General features: G+C 37.4%; 10 protein-coding genes and 1 pseudogene across 11 annotated transcripts; 7 read left to right on the top strand and 4 right to left on the bottom strand.

The window, feature by feature from the left end:
* FDP41_002219 lies at positions 1-1,508 on the top strand (annotated as a pseudogene). Its single transcript has one exon — positions 259-1,508. A coding segment is annotated over exon 1 (1,250 nt).
* A 201-nt stretch (positions 1,509-1,709) lies between these two features.
* On the top strand, positions 1,710-3,875 carry FDP41_002220 (uncharacterized protein; the record flags this gene model as incomplete). The annotated part of the gene is made up of 1 exon (XM_044705391.1): positions 1,710-3,875. The coding sequence occupies one exon, from the start codon at positions 1,710-1,712 to the stop codon at positions 3,873-3,875; it is 2,166 nt and encodes a 721-aa protein (XP_044563113.1).
* A 264-nt stretch (positions 3,876-4,139) lies between these two features.
* On the top strand, positions 4,140-4,775 carry FDP41_002221 (uncharacterized protein; the record flags this gene model as incomplete). Its single annotated transcript, XM_044705392.1, has 1 exon — positions 4,140-4,775. The coding sequence occupies one exon, from the start codon at positions 4,140-4,142 to the stop codon at positions 4,773-4,775; it is 636 nt and encodes a 211-aa protein (XP_044563114.1).
* A 170-nt stretch (positions 4,776-4,945) lies between these two features.
* FDP41_002222 (uncharacterized protein) lies at positions 4,946-5,938 on the bottom strand (the record flags this gene model as incomplete). The annotated part of the gene is made up of 1 exon (XM_044705393.1): positions 4,946-5,938. One exon carries the CDS (start codon positions 5,936-5,938, stop codon positions 4,946-4,948), a length of 993 nt encoding a protein of 330 aa, XP_044563115.1.
* Positions 5,939-6,180: 242 nt separating this feature from the next.
* FDP41_002223 (uncharacterized protein) lies at positions 6,181-9,422 on the top strand (the record flags this gene model as incomplete). The annotated part of the gene is made up of 4 exons (XM_044705394.1): positions 6,181-7,070; positions 7,247-8,547; positions 8,636-9,277; positions 9,382-9,422. 4 exons carry the CDS (start codon positions 6,181-6,183, stop codon positions 9,420-9,422), a joined length of 2,874 nt encoding a protein of 957 aa, XP_044563116.1.
* Positions 9,423-9,529: 107 nt separating this feature from the next.
* FDP41_002224 (uncharacterized protein) lies at positions 9,530-11,668 on the bottom strand (the record flags this gene model as incomplete). The annotated part of the gene is made up of 1 exon (XM_044705395.1): positions 9,530-11,668. One exon carries the CDS (start codon positions 11,666-11,668, stop codon positions 9,530-9,532), a length of 2,139 nt encoding a protein of 712 aa, XP_044563117.1.
* Positions 11,669-11,792: 124 nt separating this feature from the next.
* On the bottom strand, positions 11,793-13,751 carry FDP41_002225 (uncharacterized protein; the record flags this gene model as incomplete). Its single annotated transcript, XM_044705396.1, has 1 exon — positions 11,793-13,751. One exon carries the CDS (start codon positions 13,749-13,751, stop codon positions 11,793-11,795), a length of 1,959 nt encoding a protein of 652 aa, XP_044563118.1.
* Positions 13,752-14,336: 585 nt separating this feature from the next.
* Positions 14,337-17,228, top strand: FDP41_002226 (uncharacterized protein; the record flags this gene model as incomplete). Its single annotated transcript, XM_044705397.1, has 1 exon — positions 14,337-17,228. One exon carries the CDS (start codon positions 14,337-14,339, stop codon positions 17,226-17,228), a length of 2,892 nt encoding a protein of 963 aa, XP_044563119.1.
* A 161-nt stretch (positions 17,229-17,389) lies between these two features.
* On the bottom strand, positions 17,390-18,466 carry FDP41_002227 (uncharacterized protein; the record flags this gene model as incomplete). The annotated part of the gene is made up of 3 exons (XM_044705398.1): positions 17,390-17,695; positions 17,841-18,168; positions 18,420-18,466. 3 exons carry the CDS (start codon positions 18,464-18,466, stop codon positions 17,390-17,392), a joined length of 681 nt encoding a protein of 226 aa, XP_044563120.1.
* A 1,457-nt stretch (positions 18,467-19,923) lies between these two features.
* FDP41_002228 (uncharacterized protein) lies at positions 19,924-21,917 on the top strand (the record flags this gene model as incomplete). Its single annotated transcript, XM_044705399.1, has 2 exons — positions 19,924-20,705; positions 20,789-21,917. 2 exons carry the CDS (start codon positions 19,924-19,926, stop codon positions 21,915-21,917), a joined length of 1,911 nt encoding a protein of 636 aa, XP_044563121.1.
* Positions 21,918-22,482: 565 nt separating this feature from the next.
* FDP41_002229 (uncharacterized protein) lies at positions 22,483-26,499 on the top strand (the record flags this gene model as incomplete). Its single annotated transcript, XM_044705400.1, has 3 exons — positions 22,483-22,558; positions 23,047-25,468; positions 25,602-26,499. 3 exons carry the CDS (start codon positions 22,483-22,485, stop codon positions 26,497-26,499), a joined length of 3,396 nt encoding a protein of 1,131 aa, XP_044563122.1.
* Between the last annotated feature and the right edge of the window lie 123 nt (positions 26,500-26,622).

The raw sequence follows: 26,622 nt of genomic DNA on the forward strand, positions 1-26,622 counted from the left end.
AACCCAAACCCAAACCCAGGCCCAAACCCAAACCCAAACCCAAACCCAAACCCAAACCCAAACCCAAACCCAAACCCAAACCCAAACCCAAAACCCAAACCCAAACCCAAACCCAAACCTGCAAACCCAATGAAGCAAACCCAAACCCAAACCCAAACCCGTAAACCCAAACCCAAACCCAAACCCAAAACCCAAACCCAAACCCAAACCCAAACCCAAACCCAAAACCCAAACCCAAACCCAAACCCAAACCCAAAGAAACCCAAACCCAAACCCAAACCCAAACCCAAAACCCAAACCCGTGCAAACCCAAACCCAAACCCAAACCCAAACCCAAACCCAAACCCAAACCCAAACCCAAACCCAAACCCAAACCCAAACCCAAACCCAAACCCAAACCCAAACCCAAACCCAAACCCAAACCCAAACCCAAACCCAAACCCAAACCCAAACCCAAACCCAAACCCAAACCCAAACCCAAACCCAAACCCAAACCCAAACCCAAACCCAAACCCAAACCCAAACCCAAACCCAAACCCAAACCCAAACCCAAACCCAAACCCAAACCCAAACCCAAACCCAAACCCAAACCCAAACCCAAACCCAAACCCAAACCCAAACCCAAACCCAAACCCAAACCCAAACCCAAACCCAAACCCAAACCCAAACCCAAACCCAAACCCAAACCCAAACCCAAACCCAAACCCAAACCCAAACCCAAACCCAAACCCAAACCCAAACCCAAACCCAAACCCAAACCCAAACCCAAACCCAAACCCAAACCCAAACCCAAACCCAAACCCAAACCCAAACCCAAACCCAAACCCAAACCCAAACCCAAACCCAAACCCAAACCCAAACCCAAACCCAAACCCAAACCCAAACCCAAACCCAAACCCAAACCCAAACCCAAACCCAAACCCAAACCCAAACCCAAACCCAAACCCAAACCCAAACCCAAACCCAAACCCAAACCCAAACCCAAACCCAAACCCAAACCCAAACCCAAACCCAAACCCAAACCCAAACCCAAACCCAAACCCAAACCCAAACCCAAACCCAAACCCAAACCCAAACCCAAACCCAAACCCAAACCCAAACCCAAACCCAAACCCAAACCCAAACCCAAACCCAAACCCAAACCCAAACCCAAACCCAAACCCAAACCCAAACCCAAACCCAAACCCAAACCCAAACCCAAACCCAAACCCAAACCCAAACCCAAACCCAAACCCAAACCCAAACCCAAACCCAAACCCAAACCCAAACCCAAACCCAAACCCAAACCCAAACCCAAACCCAAACCCAAACCCAAACCCAAACCCAAACCCAAACCCAAACCCAAACCCAAACCCAAACCCAAACCCAAACCCAAACCCAAACCCAAACCCAAACCCAAACCCAAACCCAAACCCAAACCCAAACCCAAACCCAAACCCAAACCCAAACCCAAACCCAAACCCAACCAAACCCAAACCCAAACCCAAACCCAAGATCATTGTCTCTGAAGTGGGAGGAATAAAGGTTCTCTGATGGAACTTCTTGATATTTACTCATTTCTCACAAGTTCGATGGAGTGAACTTGAAAAAGAAGTGATTAAAGAGGAAGCACAAAAGTTGTTCGTGTATCACTCGACCTAGGTTGTGTGGGATTGTATATACATTAAATTGTGAGAAATCAGTAAAAACATGAATCAACAGTGCAAAAAATGTTTCCAATCAAAGGGTTGGGAGGCCTGACACTTGTTTCCATCTTGCTGTGCATGTCATTTCAATATTTTGTAAACACTTTACAAAATCAAGGTCTCTATAATTTCGGGGTGGCTGTTAACAAGGGAACCTCAAGAGGAACTGTTGTAACTGTTTGTGACCAGCCAGGAGCTTCCTTTGAATGCATTGTATCTCTGCTATATGACGACCGATTAATGAACTCAGTTCTAGTTGTGAATTCATACAATGGAAGCACTCTTTCAATTCCATTTCCTTCAAACGCCACAAGTGTTTTTGATATAGTGAACAATTCAGTGTTTGCATCTGTGTTGTCTATGAATGGAAGATATTATTACATGCATTTTGGAGGTTACTTTATGCAATTTGATTGTGTATTTTTCAATTTCTCATTGGTGAAAAAAACACTTACTGGTAGTGCCATGTCCATGACTGAGGACGATAATGGTGTCATCTGGTCAGCCACTTATCCCTATTCAGGTCTTGTGTCTTATAATCCTACCACAAGAAAATTTTCCGATTATGGATCTATTTATAACCAAACCTGGTTAATGTATCCTCGTTCTGTTGCAGCGGACAATCTCGGATTTGTTTATATTGGAATTGGTTTTACATTTAGCCAATTCATTTGTTTTAATCCAAATACTTCAAAAGCATTCACAATGCTCCAGGAATCTGAAAGAATAGCAGGAGCAGCCTTTCTTTATAGAGACAAAGATGGTGCGGTTTATGGATACAATGTGAATACAACTCCTTGGTTAAAATTCTATGGAGGGAATATGACAAATATTGGATCGACACATACAAGAAATGGTAAAATCATTATTGCCGGAAATCAGGATTTGTTTTATATTTATTTTCCTTCATTGAGACGCTTGTTGACATTCGACTATTCCACAAGAACATTTACCATTCAGGAAAAGAATGCCTCAATTCAAACGACGAACTCGTTTAATTATACCTGTAGAGGAGCGAATATAATGACAATACAAACGACTCCAGATGCCACAAACTTAATCGGAGGAGCGAGTTTCCCAATGTATTTCTTCTCCTTGAATGGTAAATCCAATGAATTTACAAACTATTATGTAGTAGACCAGCCTAATGTCATTCAGACTGCCTATTATGAAACTTACGTTTGGATGGGAACTTACCCGCATGGTCGATTACTTGTGTATGATCTAAACAAACCTTGGAGTGATCCAATTCCTGGTACCAACACTAGCAACCCTATCATCCTTACCTCAGCAGAGCCTCATGTTATTCGACCAAGTTGTGTTCTCATCCATCCCTACAAAAAAATAATTCTCATGGGAGGTACACCAGAATATGGCCTGACTGGAGGAGGTCTTTTAATTTGGAACAGAATCACAAATACCTCCATTGTGTTAGACCACACACAAGTTGTTACCTATCATTCCACAAACAGTTTGGCCTATGTGCCTGGTAATCCAGATTTAGTGATGGGAGGAACTACAATCAATGCAGGAACTGGTGGAATTCCAAAGGCTACCAATGCAGCTATATATCTATTCAACATCACATCAATGCAAGTGGTGTGGAAATCAAACCCTTTTCCGGGTGTTACATCTTATTATGAATTATATGCCAATCCTCAAACTGGGCTAATCTATGGATATACAAATAACAATGTGTTCTTTGTGTTTAATCCAAAGAATACAACCATTGTATACAGCACATACGCACATGCAGTGGTTGAACAAGGCCCTCACTCATTTGTTCCACATCCTAATGGAATTGACGTTTACATTACCCTATCTACAGGCATGTTCAAAATAGACCCAAACAATTTCAAATTAACTCAGGTTTTTGCATCACCGTTTATCTTGACTTTTGGTGGAGTGATTTTGAAAAACGGATGGTATTACTTTTGGGCAGATGCCAATATTTATGGTTTCAAGCTATTTAATACCTCTGTCGTTCATCCAACGTTATCAATAATTCCAGTCGATAATTCAAGTTTATCAATTCCAAGTTTATCAGTTCCAATGTTCAGGAACACCTCTCATATCAATTTATCTGTTTCCACTTCATTGTTGAGGGTGCATTGGCTTCAGAATGTCATCAAGTTGACAATAATGATCATCATTGGATTTCTATTTATTTCAACGATCATGATCGAGTGAAAGTAATGAAAAGAAGTGACCATATCGAAGTCGTTACATTTTAATCTTCAATTTTCACCAGGTTTCATTGTTCTATTCTTGTCATTTCAAATAACTAAAGGTGCATCACTGTTGGAGTGCAATTTCAAATTACAATTAACCAAGTTGAATCCTTTTTCAGATTCTTTCCTTTGCATTAATCGATCAAAAAAACAAGTACACTGTTTGCACTTTACTTCTCGCTTCATTTCCAACTCGTACCATCATTATGCTTTACATATCAAGATGTTCTCCCTTCATAACATTCGTAGAATTAAAAGTGAGACTGAGATTATCCAAATAGTCGCGGACAATGGGCGTTCGCTGTTTCGTGTCACAGGAACACTCAAAGACAATAAGAACATTGCCTATGCAGCTATGGAAAACGATCTCTATGCATTCTTGTACATTTCCAACAGGCTCAAACAAGATGATGAAATTATGTCATATGTCCTCGAACGAATATTTCGACTCTTGGCAAGTGGAAATTCCGAACACATTGACTTTGTTCAAAAGACCTTCCTGCCCCATATGGATAAATCATGTAAATCCTTGTTGGTGAATTTGATGAAACGAGACGGCATGCTGTTTCAGTTTTTGCGAAGTAAATATCTGGCATGTTATTCACTAGCCCTTCTTGCAGTGAAACAAAATGCAAGAGCTATAAAGTTTGTCCATAAACCAATCTATGAGTACAAAACATTGGCAAGGATTGCCATTGAAGGAGATTACAATGCAGCCAAGGAAGTGGTTGACCAACGAGCTTGGGAAAATGAACAGCTAATCGAAAGAGCCTTCAAGATGAAAAACCTATTGAGAAATTGTGCAAAGTTTACTGACATTAGCATCATTTCATGCGACGATGAGGAAGATTCTGAATAAGCGCTGCTTCAATAAAGACCAAGGGAACTCATCTTTGACGGATCACATTTCACATGTAAATGAAAGCAGTCACATGACTTTAGAGAAGAAAATCAAAATTAATCGAATTGAATTTCATTTAACATTCATACTAATAAATACTATGAAACATGGTCCACAACTTGGTGTTGTTATTGTTGTGGTTCTTGTTCTTCTTTCTGTTGGTTGTCTAAGCTAGCAAATGGATCTGCAGAATCATCCTCCGTAACAGCAACATTCTCAATATTTTCTTGACTATTGACCTCAATGGTTGTATCCTCCATACTCGATTCTCCAACGGTTATTTCTTCAGGGAAAATTGAACTTGGCGAGTGATTGGATGTACTTTCTGCAAGAGCAACCGATGAAGAAGCTAGAGAGGAACTGGTGTTGTGCAAAATATTTGTTAAATCCTTGTTTCGTTTCAATAAGGCTTGATTTTCATTTTCCAAATCTTCATTTTCTTTTCTGAGGCTTTCCAATTGCTGTTCTAAAATGTTACTCTCATCACTTTGAGGTTCATTGTCGAGCTCCTGTGCTCGTTTCTTGAGCTCCTCAATCTCTAATTTTAATTTAGAAATTTCTTGTAAATGCTCTTTTTCTAACTTTTCGTACTCGGATTTCATGGATTCCTTACTTTGTTGTATCGAGCTGAGTACTTCATCATGTTTAATATCCATCTCTTTCATTTGATGTTGTCGTTGTTGAATGAGCATTTCTTGTTGTTCAACTCGCTTTGTACGGAAAACATATTCGATAGGATCCACAGACTGATGCTGAAAGGCTTCATTGAGCTTGGTTTTTAAAATTTGTGTGATTTTATGTTGATTCATATAGTCAATAATTTGTTGTTTGTTTTTAATGATCGGAGGTTGACTATGAGTGGTTGTATGTCCGCTTGTATCCATTGAAGATCGATGATGATAGTAATAAAAATGTTGTTGTTGATCTTCATCCATATCGGATGACACGGATGGAATTCTTTCGGTATGATGATCATCAAAATCGTTGGACTGACTTCTCAAATGAGGTGGAATGTAAAGAGTAGAACTATCTGTTTTACTCATGGTTGGTGTTGTGTTTCCAGTACCGCGTGAGGACGTTGTTGGAGAAGCTGTTGCTGATGAAGCACTTGGAGAGAGCATGATGATTGGCTAATTTTTTTATTTATTTTATAAATACTTGTTTCGTTTTTTTGATTGTTCTTCCATGAAAATGATTACTCGAAGGACACAAAGCGTCATTTGATTGCAAGCGCCCGACAAGCAAAGGATAGCAAAGAACAACACAACTGAGAACCATGTGATTCCACACTAGGGACCCTTCCCGAGAATCTTTTGTGAGATACACGATCATCATCTTCACAAAAAAACAAACTCTCCACAAAATGAGCTCTTCCCATCCACAATTCGGCCTTCATAGCCATCTTCCCTCTTCCTCCTCTCCAACGGGAAACAGCAGTGGATCATCATCGGGTGGACACCAAAAAGTTGGAGTCGGATTAGCGAATTTGATGACCAATGGATTGAATGCATTCAACGTGGTTGGAAGTGGTAGTAGTGGAAACGGAGTTGGGATACCTCTGCTTTCATCATCACCATCCTCTCTCAATCATCTATCCACAACACCAACCACTACATCCTCTTCTTCCCAACTTCATCAATTTCGTAGTGGTGCTACTTTAAGCAATAACACAACGGTAAATTCCTTGAACGGAGGAAGCGGTTTAAATAATTTAATTTCTTCTTCTTCATCTCAATTGTCGGTTGATCATCATCATCAATTACGTAATCTTAGTGGTAATCACCTGATTGGATCACTTACAAATAATAATAACAATGGTAGTAACGCTCTGTCATCACCATCCCTCCTCTCGTTCAATAATGTTCATGGTCAGATCCCGCCTCCCTCCACTTCTTCTGCAGCATCATCTCTCACAGGATCTCTAGCCGGAAAACTCAATACGATCATTTCATCAAAAGGAAGTATCAGTCATCTAGAATTGCCTATCAATGAATTTTCATCATCAGCACCCGTTCATAATGATCTCTTGGATAATCCTTTAACAAATCACTTACCACTACCAATCATGAATAATAATAACAGCCAAAATAATCATGATGAAGATACAGCCGGTAGTTTTGATCCACAGCCTGTCGACACTAAGAACAACAATAACAACGGCAAAACTAATCCTTCTCTCCAAAAAGAATTGAGCGGTGTCACTAAGAGACCGAGACGAGTGGCCAAATTGGCTTGTGTGAGTTGTAGAAAAGCGTAAGTGTGTTTATTGTGTTTTCAACAACGTCAATACTAAATAATCCTAAAATATTTTCCATCCTACATCATTAAAATCCACTATTGTTGTGTCATCCTTTTCTCTTTCTCCACAATAACACCTTTATGTTGCCATGCAACAACAACAACAACAACTTGATCAATACCAACAATAGTCACGCTTGTTGTGAGGATAAGCGACCATGCTCTCGATGCATTGCTCATGGATTGGAGTGTCAAGATCAGGTTGGAAAAAAAAGAGGCAGAAAAAAGAAATCTGGCTCTGACACTGAGGAACAACTTCAGAACAAAGAAGCAGATGAAAACAATACGGAAAACTCTACAGCGGCTGGTGAGCCCTCACAACACACTGCTCATGCATCAACCTCTGAGGACAAAAAGAAAAAAAAGAGAGGAAAATCTTCAAAAAAGACAAAAGGAGAGATCAAAAAGGAGGAGGGCATAAATGAACAACAACAGAACCAACAACAACCTTCTTCATCATCCTCTTCATTCAACCAAAAACAAACTAGTAATAATCAATTCATACAGTCGAGTAGTAATAGTAGTACAGCGCTTCAAGTCACTGACTCTGAATTGAAAACACCTGGAGCAATGCTTGCAAGTGGAAATTCAGTAATTTTTCCAAATGGTGACAATCACGGCTTGTCTGTTCCATTACTCATGAATCAACCTCCTGAAATTCAACAATTAACTCAAATTTTGATGAGAACTCCTGTAGATACATTCTTCCTTCACTGCAACAATTTAAACACAGCCTATGACTACCAGAACAATCAAAGTTTATTTGGGACACCCTACTCACTTCACCTTGACGATAATTCTATAGCCAATTACAACAATAATAACAATATCAACAACAACAATTCTAAATCAAACTTAACTCCAAATCAGCTAGTTTCTCCAGGAGGAGCAACATCTCCTTTTATTGATTTTACAAGCGACGATTTTTTACGATTTTCTCCTCAAAGCCCATTATTTGCATCCTTGGTAGAAATGAATGACATTGAAGTGAACAATGAAGTTCAACAAGTTTCATCAGACACCACAACACTATTGAATGATGTTAACAAAGAAACCAATTTTGGATCAAATGCTTTGTCATCCTTGTCTTCGGAAAACCAATTTTCAAAATCAAATGTTGCTTCAGCCACGATGGAAAATCCTAATGTCGGCACCTCAACAGCTGGAAGTAGTAGTGATGATGGCGTCCAAATTGAAGATTATCCTAATGAAGACACAACAAAGACATCACATCAATCACCTAAAGAGGACGATATGTTTGAGAGATTGAAAAAGATGAGCAACGAAGAATTGATCAAGTGTTTACAAATTGGTGAGGACACCAAGAAGATGATTGAGGACTCGATTAGCCATTTGAAAGCATTTGACTCCAATCCAGAGACGGCAAGTATGACTTATATTGAATATTTAACCCAGAACTTCCCAATTTCATGTAAGTTTTTCATTTCAAAATATTATTTCATGAAAAGATGTATGGATTCGTTACATATTCTTGAATGTACATTTATTTCCAACAACAGTACTACTGAAGCACAAATTAAGTGAATCAGCAAAAAGACTGATGGCAGGCTGTGAACCAACAAGTGTATCCAGTGAAAAAGAAATTGAAATTTTGAAAGAAGAGAATAAGAGGCTTAAAGAAGAAAATTTACGAAAAGCAAACGAGTCAGCCATGTTGTCAGCCATCAATGAAAATTTGAGAAATCGATTCTCAGAGTTAGCATCCAAGGGAATTATTAAGATGCAATATGACGAACCTCCAACATATGGAGCTAATAACAAACCAACAGCAATTCAAAATTCATACCAAGAATTGGTCATGCTCATGGAAAACAAGCAAGAAATGGATTCGTCAGATTTTGGAATAATGATCATGTTTCCAGGCGGTCGTTTGGTGAGTCTGAACAAAACACTCCTCACAAAACTCAATTATGATCCAGCTGATTTGTATGACAACTTGGAGCGATGGGAAGATGTGGTTCATCCTGAGTCGTATCCGCAAATTATTGCTCATGTATCGCGAGTCCTCAAGACGCCACCTGCACCAAGAAAATCATTCAAATGTAAAGTGTTATGTAGAAAGAAGGGAGGAGGAACGGTATCTGCTGAACTTTATTTATGTATTGTAGGAGGAAAATTTTCGTACATTCCAGTGTTTGCAAGTAAGTACTTTTTGTTTGGACTTGAATTACGAAGGGAACTAATATTACACGGTGTACATTCTTATCTGCACCCTTCGGATTTTATTCGTATATAACACCTTCAGTTGGATATTTCTTATTTGACGACTCAAAACCTATTCAATAAATTGTCAATAGTTCCAAATATATCCAATTTGAGTTGGAATTGTAGAGAATTTGAGTTGGAATCAATCGGCAAGCTTTCAACAAGAAGAATACCTTGCGAACAGCCCACTAGTCTGTTAAGGTTACCTTAATTCCAAGTCGCTCCGCAACTAGATGTTGATTATCTGTCGATAAAAAGCTGGTTATGAATGGCTTTTGAAAAATAACCACCAAAATAGCTCTCAATAACTCATTCAAATCTTGAGCTTTCTTAGCAAAATTGGATCTGTCGCTCGCAGGAGAAGTGGAGAGTGATTTGTTAATGAAGTGGTTGTAATCGCACAAACAAGCACATTCCACAAGTTGAACAAAAATGACGTTTAGCTTGTCCAAATGTCGGTATCGATCCTGCTCTTCTTTGAATATTGGTAAACTTCCATTGGCACTCTCGTTCATTTCATCGTTGCCATGAGCCTCCGTGTTGGGATTTGCTATTCTTTCCAAAGAGCATGCGTTGTACAGGTAAAAGAAAAAATTGGTCCAATACAAGATCACTCTCTCCACAAAGTAATATAATTCATCGGTCGTCTGTTGAGAGAGCGATTCTTTGAGGAGTAGTTTTGAGGAGTTGAGGAGTGACTCAAAAAGAAGGCCTTCTGAAATATCGGAAAGGAATTTCTTCATGCTCATCTTACTGCAGTGTCCTGGCTCTTCATGTACCTTAAAGAATTGCAAAGCATCCAATGTGTTGCTCGTTTTTGTCGAGTGTTTGATAAATGTTTTCACAGCAATCGAGGCAGCTCTGCATTCTTCCTTTATGCAGTTTTTCATGTCACTATTTTCAAAATGTGCATTTAAGGTCCGCAATATTCGCAACAGAAGTGGTATAAAGCAATCCGAGAGATAAAAGTAATTTGTCACTTCCTTATTTTGCACGCTAGGATAAATTAAATCAAAGAGAGTCACTAATTGTGCTCCCACATGCAAGAGTTGCTTGCGGGCATTGTTTGGTTGCAACTCATAATTTGGAGAATCGTACAGATCAATGAATGCATATAGCATGTGCCATAACAATTCCATCATTTTCTCTCCATTTTCTTTTGTTAAAAGTAGAGAAAAACCTCTAATGCTGCCACTTGAGGAGGATGGCTTCTTTTTCCTCTTTGTGTCTTCTGTTTCCATGATCGAATAGAGGTTACCATATTTTAGAATATCAATGCAATATTTAAGACAGCGAGCACGTTTTGACAAGTCCTGAGAAAAATCATTCACCGCCATGTCTAATATTCTTAAAACTAACTGAGAGGCAATTGAAGCCTTCGTTTGTGGTGGATTTATCAATCTTTCTCGATCCTGATTGATAATTTGATCTGTTAAAAATTCTACTTGCGTTACATATTTCACATAGGAACCTTCTTCTTGTATGAGCAATTTTTGATGTTTGGACAAAACTTTCTGAGCAAGTTCTTTCAGAGGTTTACATTTACTCTCCGATGTTGTAATGTACTTGGTAAAGAATGCTTTGATAATCCAAATCTTGACATTGGTCGAAAATAAAAACATCCACTCATTCAATTGTTTCAACAATTCGTATTGGCAAACAAACACCAACGATGCAAAATATGAGTTTAAAAACTCAATAAATTGCTTCTTTTTTTCATTCTTAAGTTGTATCAAATCATTTTCTTGGTTAATATTGAGAGTCACCCGTTTTTTTGAAATCACTTCTGCACCATAGTCCTCATCACTCTCTGAAGACAATAATGGAAGAATTACTCTCGAAAACAACTCACTGACATTCTCCGAGAATACCGTGTTCAATTGTAACTGTCTGAATAATACTTCATTAATAAACGTTAGGCTAAATTTACGGGATGGAGTTGGATCCACACTTATTCGACACACTGGTAAACATGTGTATTCCACTAGTAATTGCTGTACATGATCGGGTAGTTCCAACTTGACATTCTCATCTCCAAATTTTTGTTTTAAATCTTCAATGGTTGGTAATTCCGATGTATCAAAATCTTCAAATTCATGATCTTGATCCGATGTAATTGCCACATGTTTCCGAATTTCCATCCGAAAATATGAACATAAATTTTGGATTTGGCTTGTAATTCCCTCCAACAATAATTCGTCCAATTCTTTAAATAATTTTCTCCATTCTGTGATGGATTCATCATTCTTTGTTTTGTTGTTGGATTTTGATTTTTTTGAGGATGTTCTCGAAAATGCTAAACGTGATTGCCGCTGATGTGATGACATTTTTTTGTTGACAACAACACAAAATCACCAGCCTTACAACCTATATAATTACAGAAAACGAACCAATGAACAATCCAGTTCATTATTATTGTTTACTATAATAGATGATGGACTTAGAGAAGACTCACAGGGCAATACTTCCATTTTCTGCCAATGTTTCAAAGTAGCCACAAGAATCCTCAGGTCTTGTATTAGAAAGTGATTCAGATTTTTGAATGATTCTCAATGTGTCTTGATAAAAGTTTTTGGTTCTTTTCTTAACAATTTTCTCAATGAGCCACGAAGGTACTGAGCCTTTCAAATCAGTTCCAACAAATTGAATGTATTTACAATGTTCAACATTCCCTTCGCGAATGACAGGAGCAAACATCCAACAACCAATATTGAGGGCTTTAAGGCAATTCGTCTCTTTTGGACTGTAATTTGGAGGTTCACACGATTTCTTGGCAATAATGTACATGTTATCCGTCGAGTCATGCAACATGGATTGTGCCAGAATGTAATATCTATTCTTGAAAGGCCAGGCTAATTTGTAAACTTCGTGAGTCAATACTGTGGCAAGTTTGGTTTTTCCGGATACGCCCGTAGAAGAGCTAGAACGGGTTGATGATGAGGATGAAGTGGAATAGTCATGATCATCACTGTCATCACTATCATCGTCACTATCTTCGCTGTCACTTGAGAACGAAGCACTATCTAGATTATCCTCTCTACTATCGTCTACATTAGAGAGTGATCCAGAGTGTGTATAATTCATCACTCCACTCTTATTTCTGAAACCAATTCTTTTGATGGAGTGCAAATTCTTGTCATTATCAAGTCGTACTTTTACATTGGTGATAATATTCATGACTGCGTCACAACTATATGGAAATATGACCTCACACTTGGCAAAATAGACTCCTTCATTATTTTCTTCTTCTCTACCCAAAATGTATCTATTCGAAGATATGTATCCATAGCAATCCTCTTTTTGAAAAACCAAATTCCAATTCTTTTCATCCAACACATGATTCTTTATCATTCTTACCTGATCCACAGTCATTTCACACTTCTTCATCTCCATTAAGGATTCTACAAAGCAGCTGTGGGATAAATTCTTGGCTGTTCCGATCGTATTTAAAAACGCTTTGCTCTTGGTGGAAATAAAGTCCTGAAACATGGGCGATTCAATAAATTGAGGCATGACATGTTCCTTAATATTAACGAGTATGTAGCTTTCAGCCTTTTTTAAGGCACTTTCACATTCTCCCAAATCCAAATAATCCAAAGAAGAGAGGGTAACCTCTTCACTCGAATTCGGGTTGGAATTGTTTCCACTACTGATACTTGAAGGCTCTTCCTCTTTCATTCTCTTCCGATGAGCAATCTCTTCGAGCATGTCCATATATGCCATGATCATCATCTCACGTTCTCTTTGTGGCAAATTCAACTCATGAGTTGCATTCTCTTTAAAGAAATGATCGTAAATTTCCTTTAAACACGTGTAACGATTGAAGGTGGATCGTTTTCGGTAATACTCATTGCAATACTCGAGGAATAAAAGGCTTTCTTCGTTGTGCTGAGAACGCATGAAGAGTAAAAGACAGAGTCGGGTTTCTTCATCGTCGAGAATGGCTTCAAAGGAGAAGGTATAATCGTGGAGATGTTTGGAGGAATGATTCTTCTTTTTCTTCTTCTTCTTGTGTTGTTTGATGGTAGGTGTTGAGTGGCTATTGCTGGGAGGAAGGTTCTTTGGAGCTTTGTTAGACTTTTTTGGAAATGTCTTTGTGGGAGAAGAGTTTGAGCGTCCGGGTAAAGCTGGCTTGATGGTAGCACTACCACTACTACTATTAATTGTTGTTGTTGTGAATGTTGGTGTTGATGGTGAAGGTAATGATGAATTAATACTCGGAGAAGGTAATGAAGATGAAAACGGTGATGATGTTACAGAAGCATAGAGAGGGTCATGAGCCGACGACCACGATAACGACGATGAATCAAAAACCGAAAGAAGTGCGCTATTCTTTGTTGTGGATGGTAAGAGTGGTGTGGATGAAGAGGTTGTTGTTGTTGTTGTGGAGTGCGTGTTCGTTCTGACCATGTTGTTGCTGTTGCTGTTGCTGGTGGTGATGTCGTGATGTTGTGAATGATGATGGACAGAGTTCTGTTGTTCTCTTGTTTTTTAATTTAGGAAGAAAATGTCAGTAATGTTCGAAAGATGAATGATTGAATGCCGAATAAGACTCGGTTGTGAAATGTGAATGAGATGCTATTGACGATGAAAACAAATGAAAGAAAACCACCATTCAACAATCGATGGCTGCACCAAGACGAAGATGTTGTGGAAGAGAATGGAAAGCTGGAGGGTGAACAACAATCCGCACTAGAGACACGAGTGACGTGATTTTTTTATGAGATGAAAATCAAAATTATTTGTCAAGTGTCATTAAAAGTTTCCATTCAAATCACTAAATAATTTTGGAATATCTATAGACCCATCCATTTTAAGAAGACATTGAGGCTTTTTTTGTAGGGGCAGACGATCTATTATATATTATAACAAAACATAACAATACTAACACATAGAAAATTCGGTAGGTATCTGACGTTATCTTTCCTTCTCAACTGTTGGCGCCAATTCAAAATTACAATTTAGCACTTTTTTCGAAAGAAAAAAAATCCTCAAATGTCTTTGAGTACATCAGCAGAGCCACCCTCTATTGATTTGGTGGCCGTTTTGGATCGAACCTCACGACTGTTGAGAGGAAATAGTTCCAACAGCAAAAAATCAAGATCTGCTAGCTCCACAAGCAATCAACACCTTGAAAATGAAGATACGACATGTGAAGAAAATTCCTTTTCTTTGCCCATCTCGTCCAAAAGCAAAATATTGAAAAAATATTGCTCTTCTTTGAGACCGTCATCATCGGGTCAACAACAAAATGTAGCACCAAATGAATCATCATCACCATCAACAACAAAACTTGATTCCAAAATTTTAGATTCAATTTTTCAATATCATGGAGAACGGGATGCAGAGAAAAATGGAATCTATCACGGACAAGGTCAATTAATTTTGCCCATGTGTTCTTCAAATATTCTTCACCATAGTAAATCATCATTAGCATCACAATCCCTCAACAATAGTCAAGGATTATTCGGTCAGAAACAATCATCGCATCAGGATTTGAGTGCTAGTATTGGTTGTCTCACAAGTGTCACAAAGAAAACTGACATGAATCATCACGAAAATCTCAACCAACATCATCAACATTTGATGGATGAAATGCCACTCATTGAAGAAGAATTTCATATTGCCATAAATTCTCCTCAACATTTCTACTCAAGTACAAACACCATGAATTATGAATTCATCTATGAAGGAAAGTTTGAAAATGGATTCATGAAAGATAGTGAAGGTAAATTCGAGTTTAAATACGCCGATAGAAAGGGACCAACCTATGTAGGCAACATTGAGAATAATCGTTTCAATGGTCACTGTAAAATTACATGGGACGACGGAAGCATCTACGAAGGAGAGGTAAAGAATGGCTTACGAGATGGTTATGGAATTTACACTTCAGGAGATTTGCTTTCAAAATATGAAGGTTATTGGAAACAAGGACAACGACACGGCAAAGGAATTATGTATTATTCTGCCGATGAAAAATATGAGGGCAACTTTACAAATAATAAGCGTGATGGTTATGGTGTCATGCATTACAAGAGTGGAAATTATTATGAGGGTCAATGGCAAGAGAACAAGAGAAGTGGATACGGAGTCATGCATTGGACCACTGATCCATTGGAAATTTATGAGGGTGAATGGCTCAATGATTTGCCACACGGCAATGGAAAACATACATATTTACAAGCGTCAGGAAAGAAGTGCAATTATTATGAAGGATCTTTTGTTGAAGGAAAACGAGAGGGACAAGGAACCTTTCACTATGCCGATGGTTCCTCATATTCTGGAGAGTGGTTTAATAATCTTAAACATGGAGAAGGAGTGTTTTATTATTTAAATGGTTCCATTCAAAAAGGTGTATGGAAGGAGGACAAGCTGCATGTTCCTCATTCTTCAGAGTCTTCAGTGAGTAGTAATATCAATGTTGCGGCAGATCGTGTAGTTCCAAATCCAAACGCCACACAAAGTAGCTCTGGTGTGTTAACCACTCCTCTCATTGAATTGTACATTAATGACTTGTTGTTGAAAGTTGACGGATCGTTTGATGAACTGAACAAAATTTATTCGCTTGTACAGAGAAACATTCGAAAATTCAAAAAGATTTTTGCCCACTATTGTAAATATGGTTTAGATCCATTGTGTGTGAAGAAGAACATGCAAATTACAAAGGAAAGCTCCATGAATCCACGCATTAGTATTCAAGGCATTCTCAATTTGAATGACACATCTGATGAAATGACGTCCAATGAAATGAAATTATTTCTCTCAAGAGATAATCGAATGACAATGGTACAGTTCTGGAAATTTTCGCAAGATTTTGGAATTCTTAGTGAAAACATGAATTGTGCACAAATTGATCGAATTTTCATTTTTGTGACTACTCAATCCAGTGCGGAAAGAAACCTTAAACTTTCAAAGACTGAGAATTCTATTTTGCAGGAAGCTAACACTCCTAGATTGGATTATTCAGTGAAACCAACAATGAGCAAGAAACAACCTTCCGTACAAGCTACTCCCACCATGAGATTTAGAGAATTTGTCGAATCGACCATAAGAATTAGTGCTGAATTGTATAGAAACATTCAAAATGGCACAAGTACTGTATGTGACAGGTTTAGATACATGATAGATGAAAAAATTAATTGCCAAACTTCGATGGTTCCAAGTGAGCTTGTGTCCGCACGATCAACAAGCAATGAGAGTGTGACCTCCAAAGCAACTTCACAAGCTCTACCTGCCACCACCGTGACTAGTACTCTTGTAAATAATGTAAATTTGACGGCCTCTACAAAAACTACTATTACAACCATAACCAGCACAACGACAAGTTCTACCGTTGTGGTCGATACGAAGAGTCTGCTTGTTCCCACTCAAGCAATCAGCACAGAAGTCATACTTTCAAACACGATTCAAAAAGAGATGGAAAAGTACAAGGAATCATTGAAAAGAATTTTCTCGTACTACGGACGATATGAAGGAGGAGGCTATGTCACATTTTCTGAAGAAGAGGAATGGCACGGAACCAAACCTAAAAAGATTGAAACCATGACAGTGAAACAATTCTTGAGAATGCTTAAAGATTTGCTCATCATGGACCCTAAGTTATTGAGCATGCATGAAGTGATTAAATGTTTCGAAGAGACTTATCCAGATATTGTAACTTTGGAGCCTCATGAATCTCTTGAAGATTTGAAGAAACGACGAATGGATGCCATCATTACCAGAGAAATGATTGTCGAGGATTATATGGAAGCTCTTCGTAAATGTCTTACCAAACGACTACTCACAAAACTGAATCTCAATCATTCTGAAATGGAAGAAGAGACATTTAAAAAGGAAGCATTCCTTGTGCTGGATTCAATGATCAAACGATTCGATCGAAAGCCGTAACCGATTTGTCCGGTACTGTTTACAAAATGCAATTCTCATGTGAATGACATACGAATTATTCAACAATAAATAATTTAATTTTAATGCTCGTATTGATCTTTGCACAAAATTGAGAGAAGGAACTATTCAGACTCACAAAATAAATAAGACACACCAATCACTTAAATCTTTCCAGCAATCTTCAACGCAATTAATAAGATTGCAATGCCCAATATCACCAAACAAATGATGGTAATAATTGTAATAACAAGGATCATTCTGAATTGCATATTTCTCTTCAACTTTTTACCTCCTTTTTCGAAAAGACCTGCATTTTCCTTAAGATCTTCTGTTTGAGTGATCAAATGATCGAATTGGTCACGATTCGCAAGAATTTTATCAATATTTTCAATCATCTTGGAAACATTGAGGTCAATTTGTTGTTGTAGTTTGGTAATCTTGTCGTTTTGTGGATCATTGTAATAGTTCTATAAAGTCCATTTTCACAAAAGTAATATATTTCACGTCACACATGGGTTCACATAACATCGGAATGAAAAAAGTGTCACAACAATGATTGCATACAAATTATTAATAAAAACTGTTGAGAAATATTAGCTCAATAATACCCACCACCATATCTTTGAGTACTTTCAAAATATCATTCTTATTAGCATTTGCCAATCTTGGAATTTTAGCCAATTCCATATCCAAATCATCCAGCATGTTATAAACAACTCTCAATTTCGTCATCTTTGAAGCATAACACAAATACATTTTTCCATTTTTAGACAAGACATGAACCATATAATCACCATCATAAAATGATTGTTTCGAAAGTGACGAATCAGTAGAGCGGACCATCACTAATTTTTCAAAGTTCGAACGAGCAGCTTGTGTTTGTTGTTTGTTCGTAGCTTTGGGTGAACTGTGAAACACTAAACCCAAATGTGGAACATTTCTATATTAAATATTAAAATATACATTTCATCATATCCGATAAATTTTCATTCAAATACAAGATCGTTTGGTTGCGAGATAGAATAATGATGATGATGAAAATTCATGAGAAGAATTCACGAGAAGAATTTTCAAAAGAAAAAAAATATTGATGATGGTGATGAGGTCAAAAAAAAGAATTTTCAAAAATTCAAGAAAATCAACAACACATTGCGAGTCAAGAAAGACACCTTTCTACTTCACAACACTTACATGGCCGCATGTAAAATGAGAGGTTCATCAATACTTCCGTAAGACATTTTTTTTGAAAATATCTTTGAAGAAAATCCAAAATGGAGGACACCAGTGACGAGTGAAAAGAAGTTGACATGTGACTCCACAAGAATGGAATGATCGTCATTGCCAAGGGATTCCAACACGACGTCCTTGTTGCCCCATGTATGTGGTCTTGTTTTTCAAGCATGTTTGAATCGAGAGGTGGATTGAATAACATGTCATGGTGTGTCTGAGAAGATGCATGGTCTTGATCCATGATAGTGTTGATCGAGAAAATTAAATTACGAACACGAGAGGATGGTAATTCGTCAATTTCCAATTGAGAAAGGAAAATCTTTGGTGATATTTCATCCCATTGATTTTCCAAATGAATGGCATTCAAATACTTGTCTGGAAATTTATACTTCCCTTTTGGGATATAACCAAATCGAGTAAAAAGTCTGAAAAGTCTGATTCAACAAAGCATCCATTCCAGACAATTGAAAAACAGTTTTGGAATCTTTTCGACTCTCATTCACAACCTCTCGACAATGAAAGGTTCGAAAAGCAATATGGTCATTCACTACTTGCACGCCTTTCGAAAAGACCATTTCTTGATAAATTTTGGCACTCGTGTCAAATACTTTTGCCACAACCTGTCAAACACATTTCGCATCAACAACAATCGCTGAAGCTTCTTTTCATGTGGAGTCGCGATCTCCATAAGAGCCAGATCATCCTTTCGTTTCGCTTTCAAGAAAGACTTTTGATTCGAAAGTCTTTTTTCTTGAGAATCCACTTGGAAAATGAAGAATTCGTCTACTACGAAAATGAAATGGAGAATTCTTCGCTTGTTGTTGTTTTTGTTGTGGAAAGGATGCTTCAAGAGAAGGTCCAGAAGGAATGTGATTTTAATTTTTTTACTTTTAGTGTGAAATACTTGTTCAGATTTGTGAAAATTTCACACATGAATTTCTTTGAATATTCAAAGAGCACTGTCAATGATGAAAATTTCTATTCATTTTGGATGATGTTCAAACATACCAATTCTCACGAATTTTCAAATATTCCATTATTGTAAATACTATGAAAATGGCAACGAAGAGAATTATTCATCTTTTGATTTGTTTGAATCTTTAAATTTTCAAGCAAGACAATAAATAAAAAAGCAAGAGTCTTTAAAGCATCGTTCATCTCAAAGGAACAAACCGAATTTTGTTGAATAATGATCGATCTGGAAGCTCTTTTCCACGATCGGATCATTTTTGTTCGTTAGAGTTCGGAAAGGCCAATGATTCGACTGTTGAAACAAACTCGAATTGATCGTTTCTATTAGAACATGGAAGAATGATCTGAATGAAAATGGATTTCAGATCAAACGAAAACAAAGGCATTCAAAAAGTTTTTATTGATCCCTTCTTCCAGCTAACAACAAAAAACAAAAACATCACTCTTGACAAGTGGCATCTACCCACTCCTCACCTTGTATATTACTCTCAACATGGAAGCAGCACTTCAGATCAATTCCGCCCATGCTCACCAACTCTTTCAACATCGAGTAATTGCCTTCAATTTCAAATGGCAAGCCATTCCTCATGAACAATTGAAATTAAATCCAAATGTCCTTCAAGATGGCACTCACGATGAACATTTAACTCCAAGAATGGTCATTTTCCTCCTTGAACCTCATAACAAGTATTTATCCACGCTCGACAATCACCATGAAATCGAAACGAATGAAAATTCTTCTTCAGATCCAGCACTTGGAAATTCTTCTTCTTCTTGCATGAAGGAGATTTCAGATTTGGAATTTATCCAAAGATATACCAAACAAGTCGATCAAGCAAGAGAAGGATTCGATGAATACTTTGATTATCTTAAAAAACATCAACTCGTTTCCTCTCTCAAGGTGCATGATTCTTACTATGAACGATGGACTCAATTCAACCAACAATATTCCAAAGATTCATCGAAACTTGAAATGTCAACCGAAACCTCTCAACCATTCTCATTGAAAGATATAGACGAAGGTTCATTTGTGTTTTTGGTAAAAACACTCAATGATGGAACTCTTGCATTGAGAGGAGATTCTAAACATTCCATGAAATATGATGTGAGTGGAACTTTGGCTTTCAGTGTGAAACATGTTGTTGTGAATGGAGAATTTATGAAAATGGGTTTAACTGGTTCTGGATGGGTTCCACCAAAATTTAGAGGAATTCATGAAACCAAGTTAATTCCATGGTTTTTGCATTTGTACATGTTTAAAGAAATGGGTGTAAGGTAAGTTTAAAGTTTTCGGACGAATTGGTCAATTCTAAATATGGAAATATATGGATTTGGTAATTGCTGTGATGATAAAAAAGATATTATGCTCATGTGTTTGAAGAAAACACAAGATGTTTGGGATTTGTTGAAAAAACAGGTCTCTTCCCATCCAAACTCAGGATGAACTTTATTGGTGTGAAACTCCCCTTGTCAACAAATGCTAAAGAAATGTCATCAAATGCTTCAATAACAAGAGTTGACACATTTGACAAGTTCAATTCATTGATGAGAAAACTTTATGGAACTGGTAATTTTTTGGTCGATCGATTGGAAAATATATACTTTCATCCTAATTTTGAAGGATGTTTCTTGGATGAAAAGAACAATTTCACTTTCCAAATCTGGAAGGGTAAATACGGTGTGGATGCAATAAGTAATGAACAATATCCAGCATTCATGATCATGAACATGACTCAAGCACATGCCCCCATCGACGTAACTTGTCAACAACTTGAAATTATTCAAAATTACCTTCAAAATGACTTAATCCCAAAGTTGATCCTTTCAAGAAATTTCACCAACACTTCACACACTTATCTGTACCATGTGACAAACAGTCATGCCATGAAAATTGCACTCTGTGAAAGATATCTCGATCACCCATCTCTTTCAGTGGCCTTCTTGGCTTACACTTTTCAAGACAATGACATGTTCATGCACTACATTCCAAAGTCCAAAAACTCTTCTGAAACTTCCTCCACAACCGCTCCATCTGTTCCAAAAAGTGAACCAGTTTGGAATTTTGTGATGGGAGAATATATCACTTTTGATAAGAATATGAACTTGTTTTTGGATCCTAGAGACTGTACCAGTAAACCCTTAGTGTGGAGTGAGGACATCAAATGCTCACTTTCCTTATTGGGTGACAAAAAACTGTGGTCCACAACGAGTGGTGCTCCAAGCACATCCATCCAACCACAATCAACAGACAAAACCTCTACCGACCTATCTTCATCTTGTGCTACATCCTCCTCTAACAATAGTAACGTCATTCCACAACAAATCTCTCCTTCTTCCAAACTCGACACTCCATCAGAGACTCCAAAACACTTGCAAAGCGCATTCTATTCCTCTTCTCAAATGGTCCTTAATTGTGACTCCCACTCTGTTGTTGACTCTTTATGGAGTGAAAAAGATGTCCAATTTGTGAATCTCATAAGTGGTTGAATTGGTACTTGTATTTAATAAAGATTGTTCGAAGAATCACAAACTTTTGCAAAACGATTTCGAATGGCAAATGGAGGTTCAAATTTTCCTGCCTCATAGTTGAGAAATAAAAAATCTGGTTGTCTTTAAGGATCCTCGATGTTTATTGATTGTTCGGGTATTCAACAAGAGATATCTCTTTGAAGGGTTTGTAGTGTCGTTAGTAAGCATCAGGTGACTCCATCTGCCACTTGTCACTAGGATTTTATGAGAATAGGAAATCCTTTGTTGTACCAAGTCAAAATATTTATCTCTTCCACTAAGTGGTGAACTGCCCATTGCGTTGTTGACAATTTTAAACAAACCTCCTCATTTTAACATTTGCAGATCGCGCTGGTATTGTCACTTGTCAAAAGTATCAAAAATCTCCTTCCTGCTGATCAATTCAAAAAAAGATCTCCAACACTCCTCTACAACAATAGCTCGCTATACACACACTCCCCAACACTCACCAAGAGTAGTAGTTCTGAAAGGCTTGTTCAACAACCAACATTTTGCATCCCATTCACATCAACAAAATTTCATCATGTCTCCCTTTATTGGAAAGAAGTTGGGATTCTCATTAGGAGGTTCAAACGGAGGAGTAATTCAAAGAGATGAAGGTAAGCTCTTCTCATCTGTGCGGCGTGAGTGTCGATGAAAACTTTTTTCAACTTGAAATTTCAACTTGTTGTCATCCCGAAATTCTCTTCTTACTATTTATTGATATCAATAATTTTCATGATGATGATGAATCAATATATTCATAATGAATGGGTGTCTTTTGTTGAAATATATGAATGTTGGATGACCATCTCTGGTAACGATTGTTGCTTGGATCATTTTTGTCATATGTGATCAATGACGTATGGACTCGGGTGTCAACCATCATCTCCAATACTTGACAACTTTTGCGTTTCCTTAACATTTCCATTGCGTTTCTTTATGATCATCATCATCATTTACACGCTTTTCATATATTTTCATCATTCTCTTCTTTCATATTCACATATTTTCATCACACACGATTCATCATCACATTCTTGACAAAATTTTCCAAATGCATCTTCTTTTTCTAAATATAATCCATCATCACTCACAACAACAACAGAATATCTCTCCTTCAATCCAACACTTCTTCCAGTCAAACATTGGAAAGTCCGTCATTTCACATTCTTTCTCTCACAATTGAATGAAAATTACAATCAAATTTGTCAAAAAATTCGATTGTTAAAAGTACCTTCAGATTCATTCACAATTTCTGAATCCACCATTTCCATTTTTGTGCAAGAAGAATGGGATGGAAATTCGTTAATTTCATTTTCAAAGATGGATTTGGAAAATATTGGAATTCCAAACAATGAGAGCGAAATTATTTTCAATGCCGTTCAAAATTTACTTCAAGTTCAAAAGGAAATGAATGACACGGATGATGGTATTGATATGAATGGACAGGTATTGACTTCCAAAACTACCATTTCGAATGTGACAAGTGGAAGCAACAAAAGAGCAACCATGCATGTCGCGTCCTCTCAATTGTCTCTTTCGAGTGATGCTTCTTTCAGCAGTGAAGATGTTGCAGTGGTTGACCATACCAGTTTGAGTTCTGATGTGCAAATGTCTTCAAAAACAACAACTGCACATTTGTCTCTTCACAAAAAAACAAATTCTGATCAAACATTGCTTTCAGAAGAATTTAAAGCTAAACTTGAGAGAAGATTGTCCTCACTTCAACAAATGACATGTGACAGTTCCTCTCAAACAGCCACCCATACTACAGATGAAGCTTCAGAACATTCAAATTCTTCTCCTCCATCGTCGGATTCTTCTCAATCATTGACACAAGAATCCTCAACAGCTGTAAACAGCTCTCCTTCCACTCCAGTCATTTACAGAAAGGAATCCGTCAAAAAGTTTTCCTACGATTCACCACCACCTTCGATGACAAGTGGCAGCAGTAATTATACTGGTCGATTCGCCAACAAACAGGCAGTGGTCATTACTCGACGTGACACCAGTACCGAATCTTCACCTTCGAACAACACTTCTTCGACCTCACCAAATTCATCATTATCCAGTCCAACCAATAGTGTTCCCACTCTCACACAATTTTCCGAAGTGTCTTCTTCGACCTCAACAACAACAATGACACGACCTCCCAAACCCATGGGATACTCAGCACGTAAATCCATGTTTTCTTCACCACAACCTCCAGAAGATTCAAAAGACGTGTCCTCTAATAGTTCACATCATGTCAATAGTTCACATCCACCAACCGTTCCACAACCTTACAAATCAACACAGAATCATCAACAACAGAATCGACAACAGTCACCTCTTTCCATCACGAGTAGTCATAGTGTGACTTTAAGTTATACTTCTCCTCAGAATGCAAAGAATTTACCTTCTTCTTCACGTGAACAAAAAAGTGCCTCTGTGGATGTTGATTCACCAGATTCCAATACGAGACCTTCGGTTGATTCGAGTAGTAGTACCAGTAGTGGTGGTTTTCCTGTTATGGTTGGTTCTGAAAGTAATGTCACCTTGTCACATTCTTCAAGTGATGAAAAAGTGAACAAACTTAAAAAGAAAATGGAATGTAAGAACAAAAATCGACCTACATGCACTCTTGATTATGACTTGGAGAGCTACATCAAATCGATCGATGAGAAACAAATTCCTCAAACAAGTTATCCTCATTTTCTTAACAATGATTTAATTTTAATCGAACAATTAGGAAAATACAAGTCACGCTACAAGAATATTTATTTACTCTTGACGGATCCAACTTCCTATGACACGATTATAGAACGCAAAAAAGATTCCAAAAAGAAGAAATTGTTTGAAGTGTCTTCCACCAATGAGGCATCCAATTATTCCAGAGAAGGAAGCATTCCTTCACCAGGAACTGAACCCAATTTTGACAAAATATTTCCATCTGAGGCCTCTGAACAAACTCATGCAACCACTTCGAGTATTGTCATTGATTATGCATCGGTCCAATTGAGTGAACATTTGCCTCTTCTCATCGATTTGAAACATTTGAACGAATTGGAAAAAGTTTGTGTTTCGAATGCCTTTAAAAAGATTGCAACCATCGATCGAAGAATTTTTTCACACCGCGAAAAGATTTTCATTGCACAAAATTTGGCACTTGCTGATTGTTACAATTATCTTTTCTTTGATAACCCAACCAGTGAAAAATCAGGTGCAATCTTCTTTGATCTTGCTGAAAATGATCACTCTCATGCCGAAAGTTCATCTCAAGAAAAGAAGAGTGGATTAAGCAAATTGTTTAGTCGTTCTTCGAAGAAAGAGGAACCTTATTTACAAGTACAACTTGTGATTTTCGAGTTTGGAGATTCACTCATTATGGAAATGAACGATGTGCAAAGATATAAATTCTTTAGAACTGGATTAATGATTGGTAATTGGTTTTTGGAATGGAGAGAGAATTCGTTGGTCATTCCTTCCAGAAAACCACCTCAAGGACTTGTTCGATTTAATCCACATTTTCATTTCATTCCTTTAAGGTATGTGTGTTTTTTATGATTGATGAACTCCATGGGTGACAATGTTTTTCACATGTTTTGCAAATTTCCTTTTTTTTGAATGAATTTACTGGACTGTGACCTTATTCACACACCACCACTACCGTCACAACAGCAAAATTGAAGGTACCAAAAACATTTCCTCGAAACTTCAAAGATTATCTGAAGTTTGTGCTCTCTGGAATGGTACTCACATTTATCATCCTCATACTTGCAATCATCAACATTTTGTCAACGATGTTATTCTCTCTTTGGATCTTCTCCCCATTGAAGATTCATCAGATAAATCAAAACCAGGAAAAATTTCATTCCCATGTGGTCTCTCAGTGAAGAGACTTCTCGATCGAATTGAAAAGTATGGTTTTAGTGACATGTCTCTCTACATGAATGATATTGTGAAGGAAGCTTTATTTGGAAAAAAGAAACAACAAGAACAACATCAACAAACTGTGGAGAGAGTGATTTATGGAGAAGCTTATTCGAGATTGGGTGAAGAAAAGACTCTTGTTGGAAATATTGAATACGCTCCTGAGAGAATTAGAAGTAAATATACTTATAAGAATTTACAAAAGAATACAAGCAAGGAAGAGGAGAATGATGAAAAGAACTTTTTGATTTTCACAAGTCATTCACATTTGGATCAAGTTTTCTTTGATTTGGATACTAAAATTGGAAGTGGATGTGAAGGAAAGGATTTCTTTAAGACCACTCTGGATGGAAAGTGGGACTTGTGGTTATTGAAATTGTACGATCGATGTTTTTGGATTCGAATGGCCAATAAGATTTATAATCCAAAAGATGCTCCACTCTCTAATTTGCCAGAAAATTCACCTTTTAATGTGACTCATACTGGTCACTTTGGACCATGTATGTGCCCTTTCAATATGAGTGGTGTTTCTCTCACTGAATTTGACATTCAGTTGATGATGGTGAATCCATTGCCACCAACTGAATATTTGGGAAATTATGATCCTCCAATTCCAGATCGAATTTGGCTTCCTTATCAAAAGTAACTTTTATCTGGTAGATGCTTTGCATTACATTTTAATTTCAAGTAACAATAATTATTTGAAGACATCAAATTGTAGTTAGTGATTTGTAATAAAATGTTGTCCAAAACACATTCTCGAAAAACA

The sequence above is a fragment of the Naegleria fowleri genome, assembly GCF_008403515.1.
Source record: "Naegleria fowleri strain ATCC 30894 chromosome Unknown tig29, whole genome shotgun sequence".
Taxonomy (NCBI): domain Eukaryota; phylum Heterolobosea; class Eutetramitea; order Acrasida; family Naegleriidae; genus Naegleria; species Naegleria fowleri.